The following is a 21,931-nucleotide window of genomic DNA, read 5'->3' as shown; positions in this document are numbered from 1 at the left end:
ACATCAGAGGCCCACCAGCAAAGAGCTGATCTCTCGTGTTGCAGAGAGAAGGAAAAGCTGTCCTGCGCCTCTTGCATCTGGCCTGCTGTACGGACTGTGCTGTCCCTGGAATTGCTCTGATGAGCGTGTTTTGGAGATGTCTGCGGGCCAGATCTCCCTGCGCTGAGGCTGGGGCCTGCTCCTGGGCCAAGCCAGATTTATTTCTGCTTCCTTCCCTCTCTCGTGGTTAATTTCCCCTTCTCTGTTAGATCAGTCAGTGGCTTGCAAGTCCAGCTCCCTTCTCCAATTCTAATTTTTAATGCCCATTTCATGCTCATGGATATTTTTAAACACAAAGCCATACCATGCTGGCTGGCCAGAAACCGCAGAACACAGTAGAGGCAGAGGTTGTATCTCATCAGAATAACAGCCAGGAAACTTAATTTCTGCTCCAGTCTGTGCATAAACCATTTTTTTCTGGTGCTTTCCTCCTTTGGTTGCTCCCCAAAAAACATTGGGTGTTTGCCCATTTAGCAGTGGAAGCAGCTGATATTGAATAATTTTGCAGTTGGATGTGTAAGACAGCACTTGCTGTGTTGTTTTATGTCTGATTGTATTAGCATGGCTCTTTACATAGCTGATTGATGCAAACTTGATTTTCTCTCTGAGCTTCCACTGTTCACTAGAAATTCCCATTTTGAATAAATGATCATGCAAAAAAGCATGTTTTTTGGGTTGTTCAGATGAAATTAAGGCACACTAGATCTCTGGATTTGAGTTGGTTAGTTCTTTGACAAAAAAAAAAAAAAAAAAAACAACAAACAAACAAACAAAACCAGAATGGGCTTGGAGGACAGGGTCTCACCTAGTGCTGATTTTTAAAATTTTTTTTTACCATCAGCATAGGGAATGGTTCCTTAAAAATCAGTCAGCAGTTTCACTAGCTGAATACATGGTGTTGAGAGACATCTTGGGTGCTTCACTGAATTCTGGTACCAGCACCTGCTTCCTGGAGATGTTCCTACCCCACCTTTGCCAGGGTAACCCTCACTTCTCCTCTGAAGCATCTGTCCTTTGCAGTAGCTGTGATCATGCCTTTTCACAGCAAAAGTTTCTCTCAAGGCCTCCCCACTTCAGCTTTGCAACAGATAAGGCCTACCAGTTATTGAAATAAATAGCTCAAGTAGCTCATATTCATAATTTAGATGCTCTGAGCAGGCTGAGTATTTGGGGACCAGGATGATGTGGTGAGAGCGAGGTGGGATACAGCAGCTAGATGCGGGCATTTGTACCTAGCATTGTGTGTGAGGCGCTGCCTTTCAGTGTGTGTCACGTTGACAGATTTCTAGAACTCTTTAAAGAATCCAACAAACCCACAGAGCAACACATTACCTTTATTCATGGCAGTTTCCACTGTCTCCTTTTTCTCCCTTGTCCTGTTATCAGAAACAACTTGCTCCAGAGTCAGTTTAAAACTCCTCCAATGTTTTCCTGGGCCCGTTGAGAACTTGAATTGCAACAACCAGCCTTGCAAATGGCAGCAGGTAGGGAAGACCCACATGGGCTATGGAAAGCTCAGGGCTTCCCAGCTGTCCTTGGGATGATGTTCTAAGAGCAGTCCATCAAACACAAGCAGTACAGCAGTTGCAAGCAGAGTCAGCATCCCACTGATGCATACAATGGCTTTCCTGTTGGGGATCTGAAATGGGCACAAACTGTTATTCCCAGCACGGAGAGACAGCTGGGGACATGCTGCAGCATCCCTGCCACACATTCCTGCATCCCAGCAGCAAGGTGGGAAGTATTTGCTTTCCACAGTTTTCTTGCTAGCATCTACACTTTGTTCAAATTCCATGAACCAAAACATTTGAAAGGTGGGTATAAAACAAAGATGAAGGAGTGCGTGTCTCAGACTCCATGCGTTCTGCTACCAAATAGGTGTTCATCTCTGAGGACAACACAAAGGTATTTCTATAGCCACCTCTCCTCCATCGGTGAGGCTTTAAAAGGCATATTAGAAGAGCTATCCGCTTGTTTACACTATATAGCCATAAGGAAAAGATAAGAGTTATCAGTACCAGGGGATCAGTCCTCTCTAAGTGATCCTTCAGACCTGAAGAAAATGTCATCGCTATCAATAATTTGGATATGGGCGGATTCATCCACTGCATCTGCTTTCCCCATGTGCTGTCATTGACACGAATGCAAACAACTGGAGCAGGAGTACAAAGAGAATGAGGCCGTAGCCCATAAAAATGGCACTTCTGTAACACAACCAGCACAAATCTCTGCTGCCTGGGCAGTTTGGGGCATGATAATAGCATTATTTATGCTGCTGGGCATGCAAGTAACTTTGCTGCATTTAACAGCTGCAGTCCGGGCTTTTATGAGCGGGATTTTGGTCTCTGCTGTGAGTTTATGGGCTGTTGTGGGACATTTCATATCAGAAACAGCTACACTTAAAAGGTTGTTTCCTGCAAATAAACTGTTGTTTAGCGTCCAATCTTAGAGCATCTATTGATGTTTGGCTTTTAGTATTTAATACGGTGTTTCATTTATAACTGTAGGCTCACACACCCACATAAAAGCACATTGCATGGACAGGCTGCCTTGGTGCTTACCTTTTCTTGCACTGGCCAATCAACATAAATATTATGAGGCTACTTGACAAACTCAGAATGACTGGAATGAGGATAAACAGCTGCTTGACTTCTTTTCTGGACACTGCAAAGATAAATGACAGCAAATAAGAAAACGCTAGCTTCCAGAACGGGTCATATTACCTCTTTCAAAGCTTGGGCTTAGATGCAAACTTAGGGTGTTTGAGGTTTGTTACCCTACATGTATTTATTTATTTGTTTGTTTGTTTCAGATATATGCCAGGTATATGTTACCATATAGGGTAGCGTACTCCTTCAGGGTATCATATATCCTGCATATACGTGTAGCCACCTCTATGTGGCTCTTCCCTGCCTTCTGCATCTTGCAGCAGAGCCAGTGCATGTGTGGACAGGCCTCTGGAGCCCACGGGGTGCCGAGGACCTGATCCATGGTGTGGGGCAGCCAGGACGATGCCCTGCAGAGAGACTCCGAGTACCACGTGCCCTATTTCTCAAAGTGGTCGCTCCTCCACCACAGCTGTCCCCGTGCGGCGGGGAAAGGTGCTGGGCAGAAGCGTTGGTATGTTGGGGCTCGCCTGCTAAGTGCACTGCATATGCAAAGCTGTAGAATGGCTGTGCTGGAGTAGGCTGAGGGTGTAAGTAAACCAGGATCCCACCTCCAGTGCTGGACCCCAGCAGATGCCCATGGCATCCATCAGTGCTTGGTCCCAAACAGGCTTTATAAAGGATGTGCAAGAAACACTGGTTACTTTGGGTTCCATACCAGCGAAACACTCCTCTGTCCATTCACTCCAAAAGCCCTGGTCAGCACAGAAAATATTTGTTCTCCCTCTGACACGAACACATGAAATGCGGCTTTGATTTGCTCTGGAAATTGTTAAAGCGGTCTCCATTTGGGTTGACACAGACTGAGAAACAAAACAGAAAGAACAAATATGAAGGAATTACATGCCACCACCAGTAGCTCTCTGGCATGGCCTGATGTTTCTGAACACACTTTCCAGGCTCTGCAAACCCTTGGATTATTTTTTGGCAGTTTTAAATGATTTCATAATAGTTTTTCGACCAGCTAATGCCAGCAAGATGATTATGGAGATGAATCTACTGAAAATGCACAGATTCTGGGCGGCACCATCCTATATGTTGCCTTTTATGCCTATTAATTTATGGAACCTTTCATTCAATTAGCTAAGAAGATTCATGTAGAATACGGCAATTTAAGAAAAGCTGTCCATCAGATGTTCCCTATGATTAATTAGTTTTTGCCATTTTTGCTATCAAAACTGCACCTAGATAACGCATGAGGAAAAAGCGCCATGCATAAAAGACATGTCGCCCCCCAGGTCACTTCCTTGGAGAGATTAGAATTACAGTTTCATTGGACCAAATTGTGCCACCGTATTCAGGAAAACAAACCACGACAACCTTTAAATTTCCGTGATGACAGCTTTCTGAGAGAACAGGCGGGAGGCCTGAGAAGGCGATCGCTCAGAGACTCGTGCTGGGACCCGTTACTGCTAAAGCAAGTGCTGCGGTGGTGGGTCAGGATGTTAAGTAGGAACACGTGCAAAGGAGCAGCTGGTCAACGTTTTCCACCAGCAGCACCAGCTAATGTCTCTGCGCTTTCCATGCACGGGGTCTCTGCACCTCGGTGTGAACCTCAGTTTTCCAGCATGCCTCCCCGCTGCTGGCCAGCCCGCAGGCTTCCCCCTGCCCTTTCCCTCCCGGCAGCACGGTGTGTGTTGTCCCTACCGCCCAGGCAGCCTCGGCCTCCCCCAGATCTTCTGCCAGCTGGACCTCGTACTCCAGGCACTGGGACGGCGTTTTGCCACCCGGTGGGCTCCACGCCACGAGGAGCTCCTCAGCTGCAGACATGGAAACCGCCAGCTGCCTCGGGGGCGAGGGCTTTGCTTGAGGGGGGAGGGAACAACAAGAGAGAAAGAAAGTCAAGAGGTGCAATCAAACAGCTCCTGGTGGAAAGGCTTCGGTTAATCACCGCCAGGCTCTGCCCCTTTTCCCTGTTGGTGGGATTTCTGAGCCCCCCGTTGCTACCAGCCGCGATGCTGCGGGACCGGGATGCCACTGAGGCCGGAGGGTGGGTTGGTTATTTTGACTTGACACGTGGGCTGGGCTAGGTCCCTGCCCTGGGCTGCGGTGCAAGGGGGTTCTGAAACTGTGCTGGGCAGGTTTCCCTCGCAGCGCAGCCGGCCAGCCCTCCCAGCGCTGCGAGGGCAGCCTCGGCCCCAGCAGCGCTGGCCTGGTGCTCGCTGCATCCCAGGAGAGGCTCTGGTTTGTGTCGGATGCCCAGAGCTGCACATGAAGCACTAATTGCATCCAGAAATCCTGTTTATTAGCCCGGTGGCTTAACTGGAGAACTAGCTCTTTATCCCCTGCCATTCACATGTGGGTAAATGTATCAGCATGGTAAGTGCCCGTAATAAAGAGTGAGTACATGTACAGAGCTATACATCATGCTGTAATTTGCTTCCTTTCCCTGTCTCTGATGGGTTTGAAAACCACCTTGGCTCTGGCAGACCCCATCACACCTTGCACTTAACTGTCCCCAGCCCTTAGCTTGGTTTGAACACCAAAGCCCAAAGATCTCTTCTGTGCTTGCAGGAGCGGAGCAGAGCAGAGTTTTCAGTTCCAGCTGGAGCAAATGCAGCCACCTCTGTGGCGGTGCTGCTAGAGCCAAAAACCCCATAGCTGCTCTGCCATCTGCCCAGCAGACCGTTTCTGTCCCAAGTTGTTCAGCTGCTGAGCGCAAGCACTGACCCCCCCCAGGGTGCGTGCTGAGTGGTGTCCCTCCCCTGCAAACACTGCTGGAAACTAAAGTCCCGTGTGGCACACACCACAGCCCCTGCCCCGGGGGGAAACCCACACAGACACGTCGCAGCCACCCATCTACAAGAGCAGACATTTGTTTGGGGTGAGCCTTGGGTGCGCGGTGGCCGTGGGGGTCCCCAGAGCCCTGCCGCTGTCCTGCCAGCGTTACCTAGGTTGTGAAGGCGAAGGGTGACGTACAACGGCTGCAGCAGAGTGGCTGCCGCCGACCCGTTGACACAAACGCTCAGATCCTTGTATTCTGCCTGGCTCAGGTTTTGCAACACGCAGCCGATGTTTATACCGTGATCCTGAATATAGTCATCACACTGCGCTGCGTGGCCCAGCCCCTCGTACCTAGGGATGCATTAGGAAAACAGAAAGAAAAAAATAACCAAAGCAATGGTAGTTACTACTTGGGTAAAGCTTTTTTTTTTTTAAGACTGGACCTAAGCCTCGAGTATCACCTTTATCCTACCCACCCTTTGCCTTTCGCAAGTGATGCAAAGCACAGTGTTATGCATTGGTCACCGAGACTCCTCCTATGGGAAATGTGTGGGGAGGAGAAAAAAAAAAACAAATTAACACGCACAGATGGCTTCCCAGGTTGGTTTGTAGACTGCGTCAGCCTCTCGCCAAGTCCATTCCTGAAGCACAAAAGGCCTCACAAGGTGCCACTGTGTGAGTGGAGCCAGGGCAGGATCTGGCCCAAACTCAAGGAGACACCCATCCTCCCTTGAGGCACCTATGGCACCATCAGCCACCAACTCCGGAGCGGTAGGAAGGTCCTCTCCCAAGCCAGAATGCAGTGGTTTGTGGCAGGTGACATGTGTCATCAATGTAATGAGTGTTAACGAGCTGCTACAGCTGATTGCAGGTGGGTCCCATGCATCTATATGGGCATCTACAGGGGCACCTTATGGAAACCCAGGGGTGGGAGAGAGGAAGGGCTTTGCTCCCATAGCTAATATTATTAGCTATTATATTAACTAATATTATTATCTATTATATTCTCTAATAACCATATTAGCTAATGTGCAACCACTACGCTGTCCTCTCAAACTGCCTCCTGTCTTTGGGGGCCACTCCCCAAAGTTTAGCTGCTGGCCCCATCCTGGAAATCCTAAGTGGTCTTTTGTATTACCTTTTAAGACTCCTGCTGGGTTAGTGCTCTTGAGGCAGGGCTGAATCTGGCCTCTGTACTCTACACCTAATGAAAGCCTCCCTGAACAGCACATCATGTTTGGGGGAAAATCTTCATGTGGTAGTGCTACAAAAATTAACTCATGGGGATCAAAGGATGCCATGGCTGTGTTCCCACCCGCTCTCATTATACAGTGGGTCCCAGATCCAAATGTCTGATTTGTTACAGGCAGTTAAATAAGGGTGGGTTTGTTGGGATTTTTTGTGGGTTTTTTTAGGAACGAATCATGAATTTCCATGGTTTCCTTCAAGCAGACCTTTGTAGTTAGCAAAATGGTTTTAAATCAATGTTTCTGCTTTGAAGATTATTTCCAAGAGCTACATGGAAACTATTTTTAAAAAGCAGCTATGTTTTTTTACACGTAGCCCAAAGGCATGAAAGTCCATGATTTCCTAACTAGTCATCCTTACCATAGCGTCATGGGAATTGAAGCACAAATACAACATTTACTTTGTCAAAAAACAGTGAAGTCTAGCTTTGTTTTTCTTGCAGAATAGAATCATTAGGCAGCAGTATAAAAGAAACAATTTAGAAACATACATTAATACTAACCTTTTGGCTGGATGTTTGCTTGTTTGAGATGTTCTAAGGCTATGAAAATATATTTGAAGACTAAAACTGTTAGTTGCCAAGAGGCCCTGCTGTTTGTATAGGATTCACTGAGGCTGGTAACCTCCTGCTGAATCCTGTCCTATAGAGATATATGCACTGTGATCAAGGGGAATGTCCAGCCAGAATGATCCAGGTGTGTTCAGCAAAGGGAAAGCATGAGGCTTTGTAATGGCCAACATGCAGAAAGCACTCCACAGAGGTGAATAAAAGGGAAAGGAGGAAGGGAGAAGGCACTCCCTGCAGAAGGCCAGCACAAGCCTGATTTTAAGGAAGGAAGAAGGGATTTGACATTTCATTGCCAGAGGGCACATGTTGCGTGGAGCGTTATTTCTGCTCAGTCTGGGTGCATTGTGTAACAGCACTGACAGCCATAAAAGCATATTCGCTGTGGCATTTTAGTACCCTGAGAGATTCACTTGATTGCTGCCCGAATGTTTTTCTATTTTGCTGATACATACCAATAGTATAGTCCATAATGTACGCCGTGAGGAGCAAAGAGACCTGGTTGCCAAGTGCACTTGAGGTATTCCCAGTCATGATAGATGCAGTGGAAATTCTGAACCTCTGATTCCAGTTTTCCTGTCAAATGAGAAGGAAATAACCACTATTTTAGCAACGTACCAGTCGGGCCCAGCAAAAATATCATTTTATGTCTTTTGAACAATTGTGTGCTGCCGTTGAAAGACAAAAAAGGAAAAGAAAAGAAGGCCAGTCACTGTTATTAGAAAGTTTTGCTGCCAAGTGCTCTGTTTCCTATAAAAGCCAGTTCACTGTACTTAGAGCAGAAGGATACATAACTGACCTGTTCATTCAGCAGTGGAGCTCATGCAGGGCAACCCAGCAGAGCCGGGGTGTGGGCAGAGGGAAATGAGCCCCAGGTATCCAGCAGCCACAACCACAGCCAGTGGAAGCAGAGATGCCCTGGTGTGTTATACCTCAACAAGCCCTGCAACCGCTTCCATCCAGCAACCCTCAGGCCAGCAGCGGCTCATGCAAGAGTCTCATGCAAAGGGAAAAACCACACCAGGTACCAAAGGCTGCTCCTAACCTTGCAGCGGAACCTGAAAGGTAGCATAAATCCAGTCACTTTGCACCTCCGCGTCATTGGTACACCGTCCTTCGAGCAATGTCTGTACCTTCACTTCAGCAGTCCTGCTGAGGTCAAATCCAACCCTGGATTTTAGCTTCCTAGTAAAAATAACCTGGTTGAAAGACAGACTTTATGAGCACCAATTTTGTCACTAAGTGGACCGCAGAATTAACTACCATTGCTCCCACTCTAGCTGTGAGTGGGTTCATTCGTGTGCTTCGGGGTTTCTTTACATTTCTGTCCTTCTGCCCATTGCTTCTCCAGCACTCTTGTACCACCTGCTCTGCCCAGCCTCGCTGGCTTTGAGTCCTTCCACCCCACGGGACACCAGCAACGACAAGACAGAGCAGACTTTGGTTCAAGGGATCCTCACCAGCCAGGAGCACTGGGGACGGTCTGACAAGGATACCGCAGTAAAGCCAGAGAAAAGGCACTTGTTCGTGAGGTGAGATGATCAGAAACAGAAGGAACAACGAGCCTTGTAACTGATGGTTCCCATGGGAAGCACAACCACACCCTGCGAGGATGGAGCAGCAACCAGGCAGCACAGCGCAAGCTCGCCAACACATGCGGCTGGGCTTAGCTCTTTGTAAGAACTTTTTGAGCTCCACCTCCCAAGGCTTGCTGCTTTTTCTTTAATTTTTTTTTTTTTTCTCCCGGACTTACTGCCCCTTATGTGACACAAGGGAAAAATAAATTGTCAAGAGTTACAACAAATTATGAGAGAGAGAAAGAGTCACGTTAGCCCAAGCAGGACAGAAGTAACGTGCCATAAATCGCACACGTGTGCTGCAGCGGCACAGCCCCCAGTCAGGCTGTTTGTCAGCAGTCCCAGAGTGTAATTGCTGTGTTGAGCCATGTGTTTCTAACAGACACCGATGACTCTTGCTTCCGCTGATGTCCCATGGATTTTTTCAGACTGACTCTTCCTCATGACCTTATGTGGGGTAAAGCTTTTGGCAAGGTACCAGTGGTGATCTTTTTTCTACTTTTTAGATCTGTCTTATCTAAGATACTTTTATTACTTCTGGTTAGGGAATTCTGGTGTGGTTTTTTTTTTTTTTAAACTGCAATTTTTATTTTTTTTTTTTCCTTTGTGCTTTTTAAAATGCGAGCTAAAATCATTATAGAAGAATCCGCACAGTTGCATGCTGCTGCACGGCTGGGAGCGTGACGCGCATGGTGACCCACGTCAGGTCACAGAGCCCCTTGCCCTGCCCTTGCAATTGCGATCCGTCGCTGAATCAGGGTGGGAGGCAGCGTGCTCTTCCACCTCGGCCGGCGCCGGGGGGCACGGCCGGGCCCCTGTGCGATGTGGCTTTGCTGCCTGGGGCGGGTGAGCAGCTCACAGCAAGAGGCTGGGGTCCACGGCACTGCTAACCCAGTGTGAGTACTCCCCCTCTCTCTTCCCAGTCTCTTCAGCTGGCAAGCTCTCTAGCACTCCTACTTTAGGATTGTCCAAAAAAAAAAAATATCTCCTTTTCATGCAGGACAGCAATCTGTATATTCGGTTGTTGAGGGACATCCTCAGCGTATTTTTCAAGTGTTCCTTGTACCAACCAAACAGCCTGTTGCTGGGTTTCTCCTCTCCCCACTCCATTTACCTTCCTAACCCCGCAGCAGCTTTCATCTTCCAAGCACTCCCAAAATATATTCCTACAACCCTTCCTGTACTGTCCCTGTCTGATATTGCCCTGCTATACATCAATGAGAGGAGACTGACAATGTTATCAGAGAGCTGAGTTAGAGTCAACCCTATCTAAATTACAAAAGTAAACGGTCATTAGAAATAGCCTGCTGGATAAGTGGAATACTAGAGCATTAGGATAGTTAATGAAATTTAATCTTTTCTTTATTCACCGCTTTGCATCCCTAAGGATCTGTTGACACTGAGTTTCAGTTCAAGCCCTGTAAAGATTTTTTAAAAAGTGTAGTGCCTTTTACAATGAGGAATGCTACTAGATATTATTTGGCAGCAAGCACCACACCCTCTGACAGAAATAGCCCCTTCTCTGCTGCTGCTGTTATATTTCAAAACACATTCATGTCTGGCAAAAGATTCAAACCACTGGAACGGTCTGGCTTTTTCATGGAAAGCTGGAACTGCTTTGGTACCACTCCTCCATGCAAGGCAAACATAAATCTCTGCAGGAACTCAAGGCAGAACAGTAGCCTGGATTTAAGAGGATTAAAAAGCGCTTTATCTTACCTTCCAGTCTCTGTCACCAGTGTTGCGGTATTCAAACTTGTATTTTACTGTGCATTCATTGAAGGTTTGTATGTTGGGTGGAGGTTTCCACTCTATATCGAGAGAACCTAAGAGTCCAGGATCAGTGATCTGAAGGTCTCGGGGAGGAGCAACTAAATTGAAAAGGAAGCAGGGTGTAAAAAGAGTGTTGATGTAAAGAAAACAAACAAACAAAAAGTTGTGAAATTTGATGAGACGACAAATGCAGCTGCTGGATGTGGAGGGAAGTACTGCTGGTCCAGGTCCAGCCCTGGCTATTTCATAGCCTGTTCTCAACCAGCATGCACTGGCTTTACTCCTGCCTGACCCCCAAAAAAACAGTTTTTGCTGATGCTCAGAGAAAACACTCAATGGCCATTGAAAAGGCACAAAGAATGCCACATCTTTGACACTCTTTTTCAAGATGTTTTAAGCAAAACTACCATCCTGGGATGACCTTTCAAGTCCTCTATTTGCTTGCTTTTACCTCATGATATTTACCCACTGTCAGGACAAGCATCCTTGCAAACATTGTGTTCAGCAGGTACACCAGCATAGGATGACAGATCACTGCATGCTGTCAGGGAAATTTATGTTCCTTAGCCGTAACAGAAACAAATCACCCACATTGCTTTAAATATTCCTTTCAAGTATATTAAAAATTAATGAAAAGCCAAGACAAAAAGCATATAGCAGTAGAAAAGCAGAGAGTTAAAATCGTTCTCATTTTGGACATCTATCAGATATACAAAAATGTGCTTTTACAGTTAATCTGGCTTTTATAATTTTAAATATATTGTATATATATAGTGTGTATATATATTGTATTGCATTGTATATATATATTGTATACAATATAAATGTATACATATATATTGTAAGTTGCCACCATATGTTAATAAATCAGCATATATTATGGATTAATTCTGTACTAAGACATGATTCCTAAAAACCCAGCTGTCATTCACATGACGAAAGCTGTTTGGCCATTCAGTTTTATCAGTTTCTGTAATTAAATCAGTTTCTGTAACTTTTGAGGTGATTTTTCTCCACTGTCTAGAGGTGAGGTGATCCATTTGGGTTTCATATTCACTGCATAATGCCCTTTTTTTCACCGTGATTTGAAGCCCATCTCCTGGCAGTGTCTGTCCAGCATCGCCACCATTTCTCTGAGTTTGGCCTCCAGGTCGCTGGCTTCTCTGACACCTTTTGCATGTCTTCATCAGAGTTTACACAATTTTTTCCTCTTATTTTTTTAATTAATCCATCATGAGAACGGGCCCTGAGAATATCTTTCAGTGGAAGAGAGAGATATAAATTAAACTTTTATGCCCTTCTTGGAAAGTTTGCAGAGAACATCGTTGGAGGATTTATTTCTTCTAAGGAAAACTCTCCCAAATGAAACACACCACAGGCAGCAGTCTTAAGATCCCACTTTTTCCAGCGTGTAAAGCTCCATGGGAGATTTGTTGTTACCTTAAATGGCAAAGTAGGGTATCATGGCAATGTATTTAGGAAGGAGCTGGGGCAAGGAAGAGTAGACTATTCTATTCCCCACTCAGGCAGAGGAGCAGGAACAGGGGCACGGAAGGCTCTGCCTGGGCAAAGAGTGCTCAATCTGGGCTCTTGGTGAGCATCAGGGGTAGGAGCAGGGGCGAGGTGAGGGCACCTCACCCACCTCCTGGGTCTTTGCAAACACGCAAAGGCTCCTTGAAAGGGCAAAGCAGCACGAGGGACAGCCAGCCTGCAGGAGCAACACTTGAAGCGCCGCAGCTGCTAACAAATTAACGAGGGGGTCCTCCAGAAAGTCTACTTACAGCCACGTCGAGGAGGGAGCGGGGAGAAGGCAAAGGAGCGTTCCCCCCCACCTGCCAGCCCTGGCTGAGAGCCCACCAGCACCAACAAAAACGAGCTCTTCCACATCACCGGCGTAGCGTGGCTCAGAGTGGAACCCCGTTACGGTGGCTGGCACGTGCAATTTCTGTAACGGGCTGGCCGAGGAGATCTGCAGAGCTGGAAGCTCCTCCTGAGTGAACAAATGCTGAGCCTCACAGCTATGCAAACAAGGAAGCAAAAGTGCAAACAAGGAAGCAAAAAAGCTACTAGCCTTTGTCATGAGCCTGGTGATAAGCTGTGAAGAGAGGATTCGACTGGTCAAAATTTCTGACTGGAAACGAGAGCACTCTGAAACTTGTTTACATCCTGAGCTTGAACAAAACAGTAAAAATTTTTCAAAACAACTGTGACTGTAAACAGCAATTTTTGAAAAATATATCCTGACTGGATTTCAGAGGGAATGGAAAAGCTTCTTTTGGGGATGTGGCTTGCGTTCTGGGATTTGATTGTTTTTAAAATGCCAGCACTGACTCTTGCAGTTTCTCATTCTCATGATATTACATGACAAACCAGGTCTCACACCAGTCACTCAGAACCCAGGCCTAGAAATACTCTATTTCGTTATCCAGCCTTGAAGGAAAGCTGCTCCTGAATGTTTCTTGAAAAAAAAAAAAAAAAAAAAAAAACCAACAAGTTGTCTACCTGCTTTGCATGGTGAGGAGCCAGGTAGCAAGGTGCTGGCTCATCGGCCGCAGCCCCCAGGGCGCTGTGGCCCTGGCTGCCGTGCACATGCCCCTACCCATCCCAGATTTGATGATGAACCGCCCACTCATCCCCGGGTGCCTCCCACGGCCTCACCCCACGCCGTGCTGTGCCTTAGGGGCTGCAAGCAGCGGGAGGTTTTGCAATTTTCTACCTATTTTGCCGGTGGAAAACCAGCAGCCTGCCCGGTGCCCCCCCCTCCTCCACGTCTTCTGTGTCCTTCTCCGTGCTGGTCCGAGGGGTGCAGGCAACTTTTGTGTTTTGAGAAACCCCTTTTGGAGGCAGCGGTGCTTTGCCTGGGGTGGCAGCAGCACGTTTGCTGGCAGCTTTCCACGCGTGCTGGCTGGCAGGACCGGGAGCCTCTCAGTGCCCTCCTGGCCAAATTTCCACTTCTCCACCATGCACCGCTGTGGCAGGGAGGGCCAGACCATCCCTCTGAAGAAGGAAAGCTTTTGGGTGCAAAGTCCCAGCTACTGGAGGCCAAAAGGCTGGTGGGTGCAATGCAGCAAAGAGATGTCTGAGGTCTTGAAGCAAAGGGTGACGGAAGTGCCATTGCCGTGGATGATAGCTTGCAGAGCAATATTTTTTTAGAGGAAGTATTATTCTCCAATTAATTAGCCCTGTGGATAAACCCCGCGTTTCTCACACCTAGCACAGTCTGTCCCGCGGGGACCGCGCTTCAGGAGCGTTTCTGCATCCAAGTGGTATTTATCTTTGAAAACTTTACACCAAACAACATCAAGCAAAGGCAGTTTCTGCTCCTTTTGAATCGACCCAGACAAATACCCACTAAACACACGAGATATTTACGCAGTGGATTGCAGGTTTACAAACGACCCGCTTGCTGTAACACGCACGCAAGGAAAAGCTTCGGTTGAAGGACCCGGTCCGTAAAGGGTCCGAGTTAGCGCGGAGCACGGGCCGGGGGGCGGCACGGGGGGCACGCCGGGCTTTACCTGCGGGGTGGAAGGAGGCGGCGGCCGCGCAGCCCCACGCCAGCGCCCCGGCGAGCACGCACAGCCGCCCGAGAGCCATCCGGGGTTCCCGCGGGAAGGGACGCGGCGTCCGACGAGCGGCAGCTGCGGGAACAAAGCAGAGTGGGAAGGCTTCAGCGCGCCGACGGGGCCCTGGCATTCCCTCTGCAGGGTGAGCACTGACATCAAGTCCCTTTTTACTCGTTTACCAAGTCTGATTAATCATTTCCCAGAGGATTTTTATTTGTAACTTTTGGGGATAGCAACACATGGTTGACTTTGGCTTAATTTGAAATAGCTTCTGGCCAGCTAAGCACATTCTCTGAAGGCACGTCAGCCTGTACTTCAGTCTGCCGCACGCCTTCTGTGGAAAGAGTGATGCAGCCACCCGACTGACCTACCTGCTGTGGGAAGCGTGTTGGACCGATGACATTTTCATTTAAAAAAAACAACAAAAACCAAAACGAAAACAAAACAGAATGCCCGAGCCTTGGCTTAATCAATAAACAGGCACATCTTATACAATTGTCACCAGTGCTTTTGACTTTCCTGTTTCAGGATTTGGTGGCTAAAAATTAAAAAAAAAAAAAAAATGCAGAGAGATAATTTCTTTTCTAATTCACCCTCCAACAAAAAAGAAATGGTAGGACTGCTTGTAAGAATTCTCCTTAGTTGTCATGATAATTTTTGAAGGGGATAAATTTATCTTCCTGAGCAGGTTCGCTGGAGGGAAGATGGGGACTGAGAGGGAGAGAGGGGCAGAGTTTCCAGGGGGGGCTTCTCCTTCCTTCAGATTTCATGCTGAAGGTGGGTAGAACCTCTGCCTATGGGCACGCCAGCCCATCCTGCTTCACCTGTGCCCAAAAGCACGTGGATTACAGGTAGAAGGGATATATCTCTGTATTCTTTAATTTTTAAATATAGATACGGGTATAGGTATAGATTAGCTAGAGATTGGAGGAGAGAGGGAGATCATACAGATTAGGTATACATATAGATATAAATATATAGATATCAATCTTTCTGAAGGCTTGAGGTGACTGCTTGAGCTCTGCCTGTGTAAGAACATGGCAACATCTACACGAACACACGATGCATCACTTAGCTCCTTTCAGATGACAAACTTGCTTTACTTTGCCCACGCAGCCTTGGCTATCGAAGGTCATACCCTGTTCAGGGCTGCTTACACCTCGGCACCCACGGCTACGGTGAGACAATACAAACCTGGGGGACTGATGAATGGCAGAGCTTCATGTCAGAGGGACCTTGGGAAATGTAAAGGTTGGGGCCAACAAAAACCCCAGCATTTGAAGAAGTGGCTCAGGGGAGGCAGAGGAGACAGGTTGGGTGGGAGAAAGGGTGGAGTTTAAATTAACTACAAATTCTAACTAGAAACATAGCAGCAATTAAAAATACACAACAAGTTTAACAGTTAATTGTCAATTTAAATAAATATCAAGTCCCCCTAAGTCCATCACATAAGTAATACCAGTAATTTTTCACTCTGAAATGAGAATGTATGAAGAAATCAGAAGAAATGACCAGAATTACTTCTTAATGTATCAAACACTACATAAAACTTGTGTCAGTACAAACCTGGCTGTAAGCATAAGTCTCTGTCTCGAAAAGGTCTCATAATTCAGTACAAGGATGCAATGATAAGGTGAGGCAGCTTACAGAGCTGGGAAAAGCAGCAGTTATAACTCACAGCTGGTGAATAACAGCGTCCAAGGACTGCTCATGAATGTTAGTGGAGGAAGTTTTTTTCTATTTCCAGTACAGTTAATTTTAACATATTCACATGGTTTCACAAGGCGAGTAAAAATAAACAAAGGCTTACACAGAAGGTTTTAAAACCAACAAAGTGCTCTTACCTGGACCTCTAACTGCACGGGAGCCTGTCTGCCTCTAGAGTGCTGAGCTCCTCAGTGGCTCCAGGACTGCTCTTTGTAGAGCATTTTGTAGAAATCTGGAGGGGGTTTAAGAGACCCATCTGTTCTCTTCAGGGATCAGATGCCACATTGCAATGTTATGGCACTCGCCACATGACCAGAGGCTTTGCTAAAGCTAGCACCAGAGAGGACATTGTCGGGATTTATGAGGTGCTGGTGCTAATTACTGCTGTAACTGTGCTCAAGTAGGTCAAAGGTATGTCGGAAATGTTTAAATGGTTCATTAAAAGGAAAACCAAATAGCAGCTGGCTGCAGCTGGCTGCCCAGCCATCCCCGGCACCTGGGACCTGCGGCTCCACGCAGCACCTTGTTGACCCACACCAGTCTGGGCGGTGGTCCCCCGGGGCCAGCCCCAGTTTGCCCCACTGCAGCACTCCCCCCCCCCCGAGCTCGCTGGCTCCGGAGCCAATCCAGCTGCTCCTGCCCCTCAGGGCTCTGCAGGAAATACATAAAAATTATTCATCCCCTCTCTTCTCTCCTGTGGGCTGGACACACCAGTGCAGCTGGCCGATATTTGGTGACAGCCTTGCCTGTCACCACTTACTTCATCCCTCCTCCCTTGCATCACCCTGTGAGCCCTCCCTACCCTCAAGCACCCTTCCCAAGGAGCCTGTGCTTCAGCCACACCTGATTTGCCCCAGGTAAGAGCTCTGGTGCTGAATATACCTTGCTGAAAAAAAAAAAAAAAAAACAAACCAAACCTCTCAAGGTTTCCTTTTGCTGTGCTAAAGGATCAGCCAGGGTCATGGTGACCGATAATACATGGGTGGGTCAGCTCCGTGTTGACTTGCATGAGTCAAGGGAAGCTGGTTGCAGCAACCCCCCCTCCAGGAGGGACGGCAAAGGATGTTTTGCAGACTGGAGCTGTGGTGCGTATGCCCTGACAAGCAGCGGGCTGTGGCTGAGGCTGGATCTTCCCATGGCCAAATTCAGGTGTACTGAGAAACAGTTCAGACATACTAAGAATGTGAGAAACAGCATCAGGAGCCGAAGGACCATTTCTCATTTGGAAGAAAACCTCCCTCCAAGCCCCTGTAAAAGACTTACAGCATCGCTGTTGGAATCGATGCCTGACTAAATGTGTTATTGCTTCCCAGCTGGAGTCAATGGGAATGCTGTGGAGCAGGGTCAGGCCCCCTTTCACCTGCCAGGCACCCTCTCCCTTTCGCGGCGTGCACGTGGGTAGACACGCGCTGAGGCAGGCTCCCACCACGTCAGAGCTATTCGGCTTCAGCTCCAGGGAGATCTGTGAAGGTAGGTGCCAATGGAAAGACCACAACCATCCTCCGCACTTTCAAACTTTTTGAACTTTCAAGGCAGTCGCGAGCAAAATTTCAGAACCTTTTCACCTTTCGCTCTGTGAAAGATAAAAAAAGTGATGCCACGCATCCAGTTATAGCAGCTGCCTCCCAGAACTGCTGCGCACTGGGTGAGCTCACGGCTTTGAAAACAGAGATGGGAGCAAGGAAGAGCACTCGGACTATGAAGATGAGTTCATCCTGATGGATGCCAAGGGGAGCTCTGAGGTGGGGAACGGGGAAGTCTGTGACCCACCACTGTCCTGATCCGCAGTGGCACTTGGTTGGGAAACAGCCCCAGGAGGCCCTGGGGGCTTTGCCTGTGGTTGGAGACCACTGACCAAGTGAAGAGCCCCTTGTTTTTCATCTTTCCAAAGCAAAAAGCAGAAGAAATGGGTAGTACACACCCTGTTGCCTTGAGCGCCCTGTGAATTTTTTTTCGGTGTGGGGAGGAGCTGTTATTGGTGAGTTCTCCCTTCACTGTAATTGCACAGTGCTGGCTGTTTCCTTCTCACTTTATGCAAAGGACAGGGAAAAAGTCCCTTGCTGCTGGTAAATGTATGGCTGTCCTTTCAGAGTTATGCAAGATCAGGATTTAACATTCATGTATTTTCATTGTGTAAGCTATTTAAGCAGAAAAGGTCACACTGGACAGATCATTTGAAACAGATGAGAAACATTTGCCAGTAGGGTGAGTGCCAGTTCTCAAGTGCTAGAACTGGGTCAGTTCCTGAGAAAATTAAGTTGGAAAAAAGCGTAGTTGGGATTTGCAACACTAGGGCTCCGCGATGGCCCGGAGCACCCATGGGGAGCAGCGTGTGTGGCTCCTGCTGCAAAGCACCTGCCCGGCTGCCTTCCTGCCCAAACCAGCTCCCTTTGCAAACCGTAGACACTTTTCTTTTTTTCTCCTTGTGCTGGTACATGATGCTCGTCCTGGGTTCCTCCCCCTGGTCCCCGTGCTGCTTCTGGAGGAGGAGATGGGTTGAAGGCAAGCTGGGGAGGATCCAAGCCCGGTTCCAGCACTGCTGAGTGGAGGCACTGCCCGTGGGGGTGAGTGGGGGCTCAGAGCACACCTCTGCATGTGCTCAGCCGTGGCTTGTGCTGACTGCACCGGCTGTAGCTGTCTCAGTGCCCCAGCAAGCTGTGGGAAACAGGGCAAATCACCGCACGTGCTGGACCGGAGCCTCGCAGACTTGAGCTCGGGGCAGGGACAGGCGGGCGATTTGTATCTTACTAACTGTTCTGCAAAGGGGGTTAAGCTGCAAAAAACCTCCTACATAAGGTGATGACAAGCTCATGGATGGGCAGAACAAAACCAGACCCACTCACCAGCAAGCCCCGCGCACAAGTGGGAGGGTGCCCTGGCAAACCCCTGTGCACCAAGCTGTCCCCAAGCACTGCAGCTGGGCACAGCTCCTGGCTGGGCTCAGCCCCCCACTGCTGTGCCCACCTTTCCTCGGACCCCCCCTGGTATGGGCAGCAAGACTCCCCCCTGCCCAGCAACTGGCAAAGCCACACAGATTTTTTCCCGTTTGCTTGGCTGCCTTCCCCATTACAACTGCATCTGGAAGCACTGATGACTTGTCCAGTTTACTCACGGATGAGATTTTGGGGGATTTGTCAGTTGGGTGAGTGACTCTTGGAGTCACTGTGTGATCAGAAACATCTCACAGGAGGTTCCTCCTCCTCCAAGAGCCTGGCCAGGTCCCAGAGCCTCACAGCTCTTCTACAGGGCAAGATTAATAAAAGAGCTAGAGCCCAGGGAAGGCAAACTTCTAAAGGTGCTTCCAGGCTGAATAAGAGATTTCAAAGAGCAGAGAAGCCCCTGGGATGGGTCCTTGGCCTCTGATAGATATACTGGGTGGGTCCATGCAGAAATTATAAAGCACTTCTGTAAAAATCCACTTTTGTTTAAGAAAATAAAGGAAGAGCAGCACCGTTGCTGAAACACCTCATTGCAAGTGACAAAACAGTTGGCAAGGATAATTTCCTGACCTAAGTCCAAAAAATGGGCCAAATCCTTTTTGGTTAACATAGATTTGATACATCCATCCCAACTGTGCTAAATTGGTTCTGTCAAGCAGTCCATTGCCTTCCTATATTAAAATACTGGGATCTGATAGTTCGGAATAAAAGCTTTCAACTTTGCAATTCAACTCCATGTTTAGAAGTAGTTTTCTATTCAACAAAATAAAAACTAAAAGACTCCAGCTATGAACAGACCATTTGGTATCGAACAGCATGTCTCATTTGATCCAAAGGGATGGTTTTGAAATTGCCAGTGGCATGAAAAATCAATGACTTGTAAAAGCCTCTTAACTGCCTCACATGTCGGGGAAGCGAGTCTCTTTTATACAACTTGCTTTAAACAATCCCTTTCTGAGGCTCCAGAATAAGAGACTCAGCTATTCCAAACAGATCTGTGGCCTCCAGCACAGCAGTATGAATTGCACCAAAAAGGGGATGTCACCATGAGGAGACGTGCTCAGAAGAAGAGCACAGGGCAGTGGTGCAGACTGAACGTTGCAAGAAAAATCCCTGCTTTGCATTTATAAATTAAACATGGCTTCCACGGGACTTCAGGAAATGATGGAAGCATCTAGACTCCCTAGCAATGCCCAGTGTCAATATTTATTCTTGTAGTGAGTGGAGACCCCGGCTTTCTCTATTTTTTTGCTGATGGTTACTGCTGGGGACTCATCCTGGATTAGGTGGCATCTCAAAGAAGGGACAGCAGCTGTTTGAGTGTGCCGGGATCACGTAAACCAACAAGGTGGCTGCCCTGGAGCTGGCATCACTGAAATATTTGCTTTCTGTAGTCAGTTCTGTTTGCAGAAAAGTCTGTCCGGCTGAAAGCCAGAAGTCACGCACTCCCTCTGCCTTTCGGCTCACTCTGCCGCAGGTTCCCTGCCGTGGCAGATGATCATCCTGATCGTCTGGGCTTCCTGTAATTGCTGATGAAACAGTATCTGTGTGGAGAATGGCCCCTGCCTTGGGAGCACGCCCGGACCAAAGCGTCCACAACCTGCTGGCCCCTGACTTCACATAGCACTGGGTGGTCTTCTGCTCCTCAAGCAATTTCTTCCACTGCCTGCCCCTGCCCTTTGCCCACGCGTGGACTTGCTCTGACTCTCCCTCCCACGTAGCTGGGCTTGGGCTGGGGGTTTAGCAGAGCCAGTCAGAATAATTGCATTCTTACTGTGGCACACTGGCACCTTTTAATAAAAAACCTGATGACTAGGTTCTACGCTGACGCACCAGCGCACGTAAAATTTTTGTAGGGAAAAGAATACAGGGTAGGTTGAGGAATTAGACAGCACTGACCAACATGTGAAGCTGCATCTGGGAACCAGCCTGTGGCAAAGATAGGCTCCAGGGACCAGGGATGTGCAGGGAGGGCTGCGGGGATGCTGGGGACCGGCAAGCTGGAAGGGGTTCAAGAGCACAGCCTGGCACACTGGAGCCCAAATTCTGCCGCTGAATGCACCAGACCATTACAGGAAGAACTGAAATGAAGTCACAAAGCTGGCAAGGCAACAACCGCTAATAAACGGGCCGTAAATACTTCCAGACAGAAATGCAAAAGAAGCTAAGAATTACTTCCAGAACGGGAAGGCTCTCACGTAGGTCCCAGCAGGAGCTGGGGGGGGGGGGGGGGAACGGGACACAAAAAGCCCTCCCTACATATGTGTGCAGACAGAGCTCTGCTACACGGCTGCCCTTGGCAGACCTGGCTGCTCCCAGCACCACGAGCACTGGGTGCAGCTGGGTCCTACGGCTACACCAGGCTCTGCCAGGGGATGCAGGGTTTACGGGGAAGATCTGTGCATCCCCGGTCCCAGGAAGGTGCCATTTCCCCGGTTCCCTCCTGTTCTCCTCTGTCTGCAGACTCAGACCTGCGCTGCCCAGAGGCGGTGGGAGCTGCTGGCCTCATGCTGGGCAGTGCAGGGCTGCTCCAGGATCACCTTCTGCTCCTCAGGCAAACGTGGGCAGAAATGGCACCTCATACCCACCAGCCTGAGCCGTGAGCCTGTCTGGAGCAGAGAATCTGGGAACATCCAAGGATAAATCGGTCCCATCCACACTGTCCTCCCCTCCTGACCCGCAGATCAGGCAGCAGCCAGCTGCAGCCGCCTGGGGACCGGGCTGTGACCATGTAGTGGTTCATGAAGAGTTACAAAACAATCTCCATTTCCTTCCTCCCACCAGATCCATCAGGTCCCATGGGGGGATACACGGGTCCCCCAGCCAGCCCAGGCTCTCTTTGGAAAGGCTGAAGTCTTCCTACCACATGGCTTTGAGCCCAGATGCAAAAATGCATTTGCCTGAAATGACACAGGTCTTAAATCTTTGTGCAAGCTCGAGCTACACTTACTGGGGCGAGCACAGCAAGCTCCTGGGCTGGCTGCCAACCTGCTGTTGAAAACCTGAGAGCACAGCACCTTGCCGAGAGACTGATGCATTTCCATAAAAGCAGCTTTGCCACCAAAACGACATGACGGATGGCAGCCAGGCTTTCAATAGCTATTTCAGTGCTAAATACTAGGGGGAA

The 21,931-nt window shown here is 48.4% G+C and overlaps 1 protein-coding gene across 1 annotated transcript; it reads right to left on the bottom strand.

Moving 5' to 3' along the window:
- Positions 1-1,355: 1,355 nt before the first annotated feature.
- IL13RA2 (interleukin 13 receptor subunit alpha 2) lies at positions 1,356-16,367 on the bottom strand. The gene is made up of 10 exons (XM_032991825.2): positions 16,003-16,367; positions 14,111-14,233; positions 10,539-10,690; positions 8,288-8,441; positions 7,698-7,818; positions 5,596-5,780; positions 4,353-4,510; positions 3,364-3,508; positions 2,601-2,703; positions 1,356-1,678 (listed from the first exon to the last, which is right to left on the bottom strand). Exons 2-10 carry the CDS (start codon positions 14,187-14,189, stop codon positions 1,636-1,638), a joined length of 1,140 nt encoding a protein of 379 aa, XP_032847716.2. The 5' UTR covers positions 14,190-14,233; positions 16,003-16,367; the 3' UTR covers positions 1,356-1,635.
- Positions 16,368-21,931: the final 5,564 nt, after the last annotated feature.

This window comes from Tyto alba, unplaced genomic scaffold, assembly GCF_018691265.1.
Source record: "Tyto alba isolate M040663 unplaced genomic scaffold, T.alba_DEE_v4.0 Super-Scaffold_5, whole genome shotgun sequence".
Classification (NCBI taxonomy): Eukaryota; Metazoa; Chordata; class Aves; order Strigiformes; family Tytonidae; genus Tyto; species Tyto alba.
This window is presented reverse-complemented; position numbering and strand designations above follow the sequence as displayed.